The sequence below is a fragment of the Ziziphus jujuba genome, chromosome 10, assembly GCF_031755915.1.
Source record: "Ziziphus jujuba cultivar Dongzao chromosome 10, ASM3175591v1".
Lineage (NCBI taxonomy): Eukaryota > Viridiplantae > Streptophyta > Magnoliopsida > Rosales > Rhamnaceae > Ziziphus > Ziziphus jujuba.
In genome coordinates, this window is record NC_083388.1 from 14988068 (window position 1) to 14999241 (window position 11174).

At 30.7% G+C, this 11174-nt stretch overlaps 1 protein-coding gene across 1 annotated transcript; it reads right to left on the reverse strand.

Moving 5' to 3' along the window:
- Window positions 1–5623: 5623 nt before the first annotated feature.
- On the reverse strand, window positions 5624–9578 carry LOC107411358 (CASP-like protein 5A2). The gene is made up of 4 exons (XM_016018931.4): window positions 9273–9578; window positions 8833–9160; window positions 7006–7138; window positions 5624–5961 (listed from the first exon to the last, which is right to left on the reverse strand). Exons 2-4 carry the CDS (start codon window positions 9039–9041, stop codon window positions 5770–5772), a joined length of 534 nt encoding a protein of 177 aa, XP_015874417.1. The 5' UTR covers window positions 9042–9160; window positions 9273–9578; the 3' UTR covers window positions 5624–5769.
- Between the last annotated feature and the right edge of the window lie 1596 nt (window positions 9579–11174).

The window sequence follows — 11174 nt, forward strand, 5'->3', positions numbered from 1 at the left end:
AAAAAAACTTCCATTGAAGAGAAGCAAATGAAAAGCTTTCATAAAAATTCTCGTAGAATCAAGAATGAAGTTTTCATTCTGTACATTCCAGATCATGAATTAGTAACTACATCCAATCTCCAAAAAATCCCAATTGTTTCGAACTTTCTCTTTTTGGAATGGAATGGAATCCTCATTAATAGGATCAAACTTATTCCATGGAATTTACATGAGATTCTTTTTTCTTATTCTTAAACAAATCACCGAGAGGGCTTAATTGATCCATGGTTTATGTTTCATCTTTTGTTTCCTTTCCATTTGTTTCTAGAAATATATCGATTCATTCTGATTCTTTATTTTTCTAATGATTCTTTTCTGTCTGAGATGTATGGATCCTTGGGTCTATATAGATTGTTAGGTCTAAAATATTGATGATTTTATGCCATATTTATAGCTTAATATTTGTTAGTTTGTGTTAATTTGTTATGGAAAGATACTTAATTATGTATTTTTCTTAATCTAGGTGAAAGAGGAAGAATTTTAAGAAAACAACCATAAAAATGGATTCCTTGGGTCGAATTATGGTGGGAAGCAAGATTTGAGCTCGAACGGATTAAGCATTAAAAAGATTCTAAAAAGATACCTTGAAGATTCCATAAAGATTCTATCGGGAATTTCATGATGGAAGTGGATGTCATATGAATCATCACAATCTGAAGATTTCAAATGTCTCGTTATTTTCGGATTTCGAGGTGCGAGCAAAGAGTTATCATCATTTAAAGTTTGGAATTTATAAAAAGGAATATTCTAGTTAAATCTCCACCATTGATCAAAAGAGGGAATCAAGGCAATTTGAGGGACAAGATAAAAACAAGTGGCAATAATTGGTTAATTTATCATTAATGAGGCACATGTCATGTCACATGCTTCATTAAGGGTAAATTAGACTAATTAACTATTTTTTTAGGAGGAATTAGATAAAAGGAAAGTAGTAGAGAGCAAGTAATATACAGTTTCCTTTTTACACATGAAATTCGTCCAACCCTTTTCATGGCCTAAAAAAATATCTTCCAAGACTCCCACATTGAATATAAAGAGGGAAAAAGATTCTCAAGGCCCTATATATATAGCCCCCACCACATTGAAGGAACATATACAAGTTTAGAGAGTTATTTAAGAGCTTTTAGGAGGCTTAAATAGAAACAAATCAAATTTTGGGAATTTCTAAGATTCTCTTAAGGGTTCTAGGGTTTTAAAGTTTTAGAGTTTTAGAAGATCAATTGGAGAGCTTGGAGGAGGCAGAGAGACGTGGGCTTGCTTGGAGAAGAAGGCTACGACTTTGAGAGCTCTTGGAGGAGAATTTCTTTAATAGTTTTTATTCTCTTTTCCTTTCTCTTTAATTGTGAATCTTATTATTTTTAATAATTATGGATGTTGAAATTATTTTTACCATGAACTAAATTTTCATAGCTAGGGCTATGATGTAGCCCTAACTATGAAGGTTTAATTATTTTAATATATGTTGAGTTCTATTTAATTAGTAATATGTTTTGTTAATAAATCATTGGTATACTTAATGCTTTCATAGGCCAGAAGGGATGAATGATTTTAATAATATTTGAGCTTGGAAAAGGATAATATTATGGATCTCCAATGATTTACATGAATGCATAATTGATTGGAAAATAGTTATGTCTCATGCCATATTATTTACTTAATCTATGCTTGATGAATTTGCATGATTTAATTTATAGGTCGGAAGGAATAAATTAGGTTATGTGAATATTATTAATTGTGAGTGGAAACTACTTTTGATTAATTTTGTGATTAAGTATGGTTAACAAATTACTAGTTAATTAAATTCACATATTTAAGTAATTAAATTGGAATAGTTAGTGGTGAAATCAAATGCCCTAGTATTCATAATTATTCAATTCTCTCTCTTACTTGAAATTGATCTAATTTTAATTGATTGCTTTTGTTTAATTTAGTTTATTTAGTTTTCAATCGCCATCTTAAATTTTAGTTCAAATATTATCAAAACCTAATTATCTTTGGTACTTAATACTTAATCCCTTGGGTACGACAACCCTATTTTTCCACTTTATTATTTGAAAACGATTCGTGCACTTGCGAGTTGATTTTACACATCACAGATCCTATGTATGGATTAACGAAAATGTGCAAAAGCTCTATTTGCCTCTGCCATCCACTAATTTGGAATTTAATTTGAAAACTATATTTCGACACAGACGTTTTCGGGATGCCCCTAATAACCAACGAGTGGCAAGTGCTTTTTCTTGTGTGGATCCTATTTTAATGGGCACTTGATGGGTCGATATGCCTACATGTCTTTCTTTTATTGCTATATCGGGAGTTCTTCCATGTATTGCTTGACGTAAAATAGAAAGTGGATTTGTTTATATCTTTTGTTGAATCTTTTTTATGGCTAGACAGATAATTTGATAAGCCATTGATTTTTTTTTTCGTGTTTTAAAATACGGTTAACCAATATTTTAACTAATCGGTTACAATAAATTGGACTGGATTTTGCAGTTTTTTCTTCTGCAATACCTCGACGGGACATAAGTGTGAAAGGGTTCAAGAATTAGTTTTCTTTTTATAAGGGCTAAAATAATTTATTTGGCTTTTTGATCCCATATTGTAGGGTAGATCTCGAAAGATATGTAAGATCTCCTTCTAAGCCATACATACGACTTTCATCGAATATGGATTTCTATAGAATTCTATATGTGTATATTGGATTGAGTACGGAATTCTATTTACTCACTTTAAATTGAGTATCTGTTCCCATCCTTTTCTTGCTAGAATTGGAAATCCTGTATTTTACATATCCATACAATTGAGTCCTTTGGTTTCCATAATAGTATAAAAAGAAGTGCCTCAAATCATTACTATTTGATTCGAACCTGTTCTAAAAAACTTAAGGTATTTTGAATTGTTTGTTGATACAAACAAAGACAAGGAAAACCTCATCTATATTTATTTATGCTATAAAACACTCAGATACTCAAATTAAAACTTTTGTATAAAACAACCTTGATATGCATCAACAGCTTTAATTTCATAGATAAGTATTTTGTTATTTTTATATGTAAATATTTTGCTATTTTAAAGAGAAAAAAAAGCAATAAAAAACATAAGCATTAAAAATTAAAAAAAAAAAAACACCATAACTACGTATAATTTTTAATTAAAAGAACAAATTCAATTATAAATTTAATATAATTATTAATCATTTTATATATATTATTAACATAAATTTGAATTCAATTTTAGCATAAAAAAATTACAACATAACTACATACAAATTATTTTTCTAAAAAGAAAATATAAATATATATATATATATATCATATCCATTTTGGTAATTATAAAATCTCTTAGCAATTCAACTCTAAAGCTACCAAACATTTATTCATAACGTTTGCAAGTTTCAACATTTTTGCCTATATAATTTACCAACACTAAACTATTTTTTATTTTTTTTCTCAACACAGACTATTACTAATTTTTTTTAAAAGCCATCGCAATATCAAACTAGTCATAAAATGCACTTTCATCACAACACGACAGCTTTTTTTATTTTTTGTTATTTCATTTTGCTTAACATTTTTTTATTCATTGGTACATATTTCTAAAAGAACTTAGAAAGGGAATATTACTTCTAAACCCCCTAAAGTGTGTATTAATTACAATTTAACTACTTGAATTTTAAAATTACAACTAGCGTTCCTAAAGAGGTATAGATAATATTATTTCAGTAGGTGAAAATGAAACAATAAAAGAAAAAATGATAACTTTTTTAAACCTAAAAGTAGAATGATGATATTTTTAAAATTAAAATGAATAAATTATATTTAAAGCAAACATTAAAAAAAGTAAATGAAATTAACCCATTTAGAAATGGAGGTGTAGGTTTGTTTAAAAAGACTCTACCTCCATCTTTACCCGAGTTAAAATTTGATGGCAACCATGCTTTGCCCAAAAAAAAGTTATCAAATATAGCTATTTGAAAAGCTACTATTTCTATATCATGAACAAACCTTTCAAAATCACAACCTACCACCTTGGCTTTCTGCTTTCAATTCTGTCAGCCATGTCCGACAGCATCACCATGGTGCAAAGGGGCCTTGACCTCAGTTAGATTACTGGATCTTCGCCTTCTTGGTAATGCCAAACAATCTCCCATTTCAAAGTGGGAAGCGACGTTTTCTTTAGATGGAAGTGGAAAAAAATTTAGCTTGCTAATTTGGCATTTTATTTCTTAACACATAATACTTAGTGGCTATTTATACCACCTTAAATTAGAACTTGGTATACAATGCATCTTGAATAGTTTTTCTATATTTAATAACAGGACTAAATCGCTAAAACTGAATTAATCAAATATACATATATGTATATAAATGTTTTTCATATGGTTTCACCCAAAAAAAAAAAAAAAATGTTTGTTATATAGCTTGTACATAACCATAAGCTACAAGAATAAAAATTAAAGTCATAAAATGTGATTGGTTCAATTGGCATGCCCTCACACATACACCTATAAGGTCGTGAATTCAAGATACCAGAAAGACGAGGAGGAGGGGGCAGGGAGAGAAGGATTGTTGTAAATGATCAAAGTCAATCACCTATTAGGCAATAACAATGGGTGGTAAATTTACCAAAAAAATAATACTAATAACCATGGATGGTAATCCATTAAATTTATAAATTTTTAAGTTCATGAGAATTAACATTGAAGTTAGAGTATCTCCAATGAACTTTTTATTCAATTTATTCATTCTAAATTTCAGAGCCAATTTTCATTTTTAAATCTCTATTAAGCTATTTATATATTATATATTAAATAGAAAATTGATTTAATTTTATATATTAAAATAGAAAATAAATTGAACTCTTTAAAAGTGCAACACCAAACTCATTATCGCTTTATATTAATTAGAACAATTAAAAAAGATAATATTCTTATATTTACTATGCACCGCTCTTATTTACATTTTCTATGCAAACTAAAAACAAATTTAAAAAATGTTGTTTAGGTGATTTTATAAGCTCTACCCTTTATTTTTAATAATTTTTTAAATTACTCTTTATCATACAAACTATGCTCCTCAAAATAAAGAGCATTGTTTGATGCTCTTTTTATAATATATGGTAACAGCGGCATCTAAATATTTCATAACGAAAACTTAAATTTAACTAAATCTGAATTTTTCTTTTAAAAAAACATCACCGTTTATATAGGTTTTTGGGTGATATAAGTTGAAATTTGAACCTAAGCCAAATGGGTAAGAATGATAATAAATAATAAATAAATAAAAAGATATTATATTAAGTGTGACATTCTCATATTTTCAATTTGGGCCTCCTTTTATTGGCTTATACGAGACTTATCTTTAGCTGGCCCCCAGCGAAAAATTGCCTACCCTTTTCGTTTTAAAGTGAGAAACCAATAAGCCGAAAGAGCAGTTCTATTGACATTGATAACACTAAAATTGGATCAAGTAACCTTGAAAAGGAATACTTTCAGAAACCGCATTTACTATGTTGCACGTAAACCAAAATTCTCGAACAATCCGATCTCCAAATGGAGACGATATTTCACGCACCAGCCATATTGACCACCTGAAATCTTTATATTGCAGACAAATATATATATATATATATTCACAAAAATACGACCAACATTGCGAAGGGCATTCATTACAAAACACGACAAACAAGAAACGTCATATTAGCTTCAAGTTTTTTGTTCTTGCACATTCATCTAGATGCCAGAGACCAGAAATTGAGTAGGAACGATGGTAATGAAGTGAACCAAGTAATGAAAGCCATGGCTGTAGCAGTTTCAAATTGTGCACAATGGTTGTGGCCACAGCTACCAAGATCATTGTCAATTAAAACAGTGATGCCAGCGGAAGCACAGGCTGCAGCAAATGTAAGAGTGGATGTCATCTACAGAGAAAAAAAAGAAGGCAAATTGTAATTCATAAAACATGACATGAACAAACTTACTCAGAATCAAACAAATGAAATCACAAGAAGAAAAGGAAACATAAGTTGCATGACAAAAGAAATATCTTTAAAGGTGTGACTGAGGATTTTTTGGAATTTCAAAATCATCTACCCCTATCATACATTCAACTGCATGAGAGATTGACACCACGGAGAAATTTTTATATTATTGAACTTGATTGTAAACTTTCATGATAGAACGCTCAACGCTCAACACTTCCAATTTTTTTAAATCCATCACTTCTCATAGTTAATAACATAACCATCTCAAAATCTGATAAAAATACATAAGATCAATACAGGACCATGTTAACCAACATGACAACTGCAGGAGATACTGCAATCTAGATTACAAAAGAAGCTGCTATATAATTAAAGCGTATAGGAAGGTATCTACCAAAAAAAAAAGGCATATAGGAAGGTCAAATTACCATTTTTTATCTTAGTTAAATAAGAACAGCAGAGACTTAGTTATAGGGCTCCATTTTATATGATCAGCAATTAGCTAAAAATTTATACCAGTTCTATTTCAGTTTGAACTCTGCTTTATCTTGCATTATGGTAGAAATAGATTTAAATACTGACTACAAATTTCTGCAAAGAAAACTTACATTACAAGTAAAGAAGCTTAGCTTTAGCTATTAAACAATTTTTAAAATAAGAATTTAAAAAAAATTAATAATGAATACTTAAACTACAACCAACCACCCTACTATCAACGGATCAAGTAAAAGTAAAAGTTAAAAAAGCAATCCAAATTGCTCAAACCATATGAAATTCTTTGAAGAGACATCCATAAAAATGTCAGTAACACCATCTATGTTGCAGGTAATCAATTTTGAAAAACTGTTGACACTACCAAGTACCAACAGTGTTAGTTTACCCAATATCAATTGGATAGGAAATCAGGTAATCAAGGGTGGTATTGACATGTATTAAAACTAATACAATGTTTGCTAAAATTATCAGATAAAATAACCTTACCCCATCACCAATGGTGAATAGGCTGACAACTTGATGATTCTGCAAAGAGCGCCCCACTAAAAGGGCGTAAATGTCAACAATAGCTAATGAAATGCTCCAGAAACACTGCAAACCAGCAGCTGCTACTAGGTAGCTGATATAGAAAATAACAAAAAAACTTGCATAAGAAGCATATCTATAGATTGACATGACAAACTTACCCAAACTAAAAAATTGGTCCAGTAAAAGAGAATATACACTGTAAGAAACTTACAGATAGATTTTCAACAGGAGTATAACATACAAAGATAAGACTTGTGTGCTCAAATCAAAATCCTCATACTTGACATTCACTAGGGTACAAGCATCAAGTACAGGAGTCCATATGTCAAATCTTCCTATGTAAAACCTTTGGAAAGATGAAAATGTCTAATGTATATATATCCTTTACCATGCCCAAGGTCAAAATGAGTATGGACATAAACAATGCATACTCACTATTGGTAGGTCACTCATCCTGACAACAATTACAGGAGACAAACAAATGGATTACACGAGTATCTATTGTAACAACTAAAATAAATTAAACTTCTCCTTTTCCTTCCAGTTGTGACTTTCACAAGATCTTTCCAAATGGCAGAGTTAGAGGAACAAGTTAGCACCCACACTCCTCACATAAAATGCAACAACATGGACATTCCTATGCCTCCAAATTTCATGTCCCATGAATAATTTATTTGATGATCTTCAAGAGTTGATGGGAATATAAGGAGAGAAAGCAGAAGTAATACCATCCTACAAGAACTAAGAAATAGGGGAATAACATGTCACAACCATAACATCTACACAATTAAATTTCCATATACATATATATCAAATACATGAGAACAAGCAGTTGACAAAACAACTAATACCATTTATTTGTTGATGTGAACAATTTAAGTGATGTTTGTTGTCTCTCAAAAGTTAAGATATGCTAGTGCACTTGTCTTCTAGGATTACAATATATACATTTTAAGCAAATAATCACTTTTGGAAGGAAAAAGAAGTATCAAATAATTGATAAGCTAATAACTATTTAGTTTCTTAACAAAAGGTAAAGCAACTTTATAACCCAGCACTCTTTTTAGCAAAAAGAAAATAAACTCTCTTCCCTTTTCTTTCCTCATTAACATATACGAAGCCATGAAGGCAGGTTCGTTAAGCATCCAAATAAGTGCTACACAAGTATCCTGTCCCTTTTCTGTCTTAAGCAACAAACTTGTTATACAAGAAGCACCCAACTAATCACACACAGAGGAACTTATTTTACCCAATCACAGCAATCCTACATAGTTTTCACATTATCAAGGTTACAATATAAGAGTCTAACTACATTGTATTGTTGTTCGTCTTCTTTACAGTGTTAAACAAACCTCAAACTAAGCACGTTCCTTCACCGACTACTTGAGTTATTAAAATGCTTGCAGCCAAGAGTAAAACAATTAAACAAACAATTGGGGAAAAAAAAAAAAAAATTGCCAAAGTAAGTGTCACACAAACGCAGTGACAAGGGAGTTTCGTGCCTTACTAATTACAAACTGATTCTACCGAATTAAAGCAGTCCTACATATTTTGTACATTACGATCAATTATGCATTTAGATGATCTTAGCTGCTTTCAGTTTCAATTTTACAATGTAAGAATCTAACTAACTAATTTCATTGTTGTTCATCTTCTTCACTACTATCAGACAAACCCCACATTGAGCATCAAAATGTTTGCAGCCAAGAGTAAAACAATCAAACAAATAATGAAAGAATTAAAAAATAAAATAAAATAAATAAGGGGGTGCTAAGGTAGTGTTACCAAAAGGCAGTGACAGAAGGGAAATCGCTAGTTGTAGCCATGACAATCAAAGCAGCAGCTGCAAACAAAAACTGGCTAATACGAAGGACGAGTCCACCAAGTGTGCCGGGCATGCCTTGCATATCCTTCATCCTCGCCCGCGGTGCATTCCCTCCTTCTGTTGTCGGCGCATCTTCCACTGGGTGAACCGACGCATGGCTCACATTCATTTCCTAATTTTTTTTTTTTTCTCTCCCAAAACACCTACAAAACTTCCCACTTCAATTCATTACCCTGTTTTTCTATCCAACTCTTCCCCAAATCTTCTACTCCACCCTTTTTTCTCTTCCTGAGACGAAGAACCACACCAATTTTTGCAGCAATTCAACAAAGAAATGACGGGAAACAAGCATCAAAAACACACAAAAAAAAAAAAAAATCCGAAAAAAATTTTCCTCTACCTCTTTTTTCTGGGAAACCAAACGGACCCGAACTTGACGAAAGCAAAACCGAATCAACGAATTGATCGGGACCGAGACCCGAAAGGAGTTGTACAAGGTGGTGAGCACCAAGATCTGAGCTCAGTGATAGAAGAGAAATTCGCCGAACCCAAAATCTAAAAAGCGGTAGATTTCTGGCGGTGAGAATCTGGGTTCGCGGTGGTTGGTTGGGAATTTTGTACTTGTTTTTTGATCCGACAAAGTTGTGAAAGCGTAAAGGGGTTTGGGTTTTCAAGACACATAGAGTTTCCGAAAGAGTTGTCAACCTAGACTTAGACATGTTCGGGATGTTTTTGTTAGTTGTGGATTTGTAGAATTTGACGGCACGCGCTTTGTGATTGGCTCTAAGCTCTGCTGTGTACGAAGAATAATATTTACCACTTGTGTCGACGGTATTTAAAAAACAAAAAAATAAAAAATAAAATTAATTGTAATTTAATATCCTTTTAATTTTGGAATATTCCAATTTAAATCTTAATTTTAAAATCTACTTTATAATAATTCTCTATTTTAAATTTAGCAGATATTGAACACATTATAAATTTAATATTTAATATTATTTTTAAACCCTGATCTAATTACAAAGTACTACGATGACCGTTACAAAGTGAATTTGATATTTTATAAGTTAATTAAGTAATTGGAGCATCCTTTAAAAAAAAAAAAATTTGTTAATTGATATTATAAAATTTGGTAATAATTGGATTAATATGCACTAAACCAAAAATATCAGGCTCAATAAAACATAAGACCTAAATTACAATATTCTAACACTAGATGGTTATCCAATAAATCTAAAATTTTATTGTTTACAATCTAATTAAGCCTCATTTGAAAGCATTTTGACATAAATTTTTATTTTTATTTTTCCTTTCTAATTATTATAGTATATGCAAATTCACCATGTAAATTATTTTAGGATGGCAATTTCTTGCGTCCAATCGAATTCTCATGAGGATCCATAATAGGGTAAGGACACCATTTAAACGAGTGCGGCGCAAAAATCTTACACTGGAGTAAGAATAGAGAGTATGTGTCATACATTTTATATATTGTTATATTTAATTTTTTATTTAAATATTCAAATTACATGGTTTCAAATATATATATATATATATAATACATATATTTTCAGCAAAAAAAATATAATACATATATATATATATATATATATATATATATTAGTTAGGAAATTGGTTTTATATAGCAAATTGATATAAAATATGCATAAATATTTTTTTTTTGGATGGGAAAGCAAGTTTCATCCTTGCCTTATTTCCTAACTGGGAGATCCCTACTCCATGCATTTCAAAAGACATAGGAAAACGGGATGAGGATGGGGCATATTTTAAAGCTTTTCTCTCGCAATAGAATAGTTATTACTATCTTTTCTCAGCATCCTTACATGCTTTAACAGCAAACCATGAAATTTTGAAGATGAACATTTCATAAGAGGTAGATTGTAACGAATGTCCAAAAAAACCTTTTGAATTCGAATTTTTGAATAATTTGTTCAAATTGGACTTTTATATGAGACCAAACCTAACTTTTATTTACATATGAAATTTAGTTATAACTCTTAAACCATTGCAAAGAGCTCGTCAATACGAGTTCATAAGCGATGATATGCCTAATCTAAGTTTCATTTAAGATGTTATAATTCTAAAAAGTTCAACCACCAGTATTATATCAGTATCCAAACTAGTTTCAGATTTTTATCTGTTAGTCATCTAAAGGCCTATATATACCTCGAGAGTTATGCCATGGAATTACACAACTCATAAGATGCCCAAAATGCCCTTGAAAATCCAGCTAACACATGAACACCCATTTCCTCTGTTGGCCACTAAAACCACCACCATT

Coding starts and splice junctions, on each gene's coding strand:
- LOC107411358 (XM_016018931.4), bottom strand. CDS start 9,041: ATGAATGTGAGCCATGCGTCGGTTCACCCAGTGGAAGATGCGCCGACA. Junction 7,139..8,832: donor CCTTCTGTCACTGCCTTTTG/GTAACACTACCT, acceptor TTTCTATATCAG/CTACCTAGTAGCAGCTGCTG. Junction 5,962..7,005: donor TATTCACCATTGGTGATGGG/GTAAGGTTATTT, acceptor TTTTCTCTGTAG/ATGACATCCACTCTTACATT.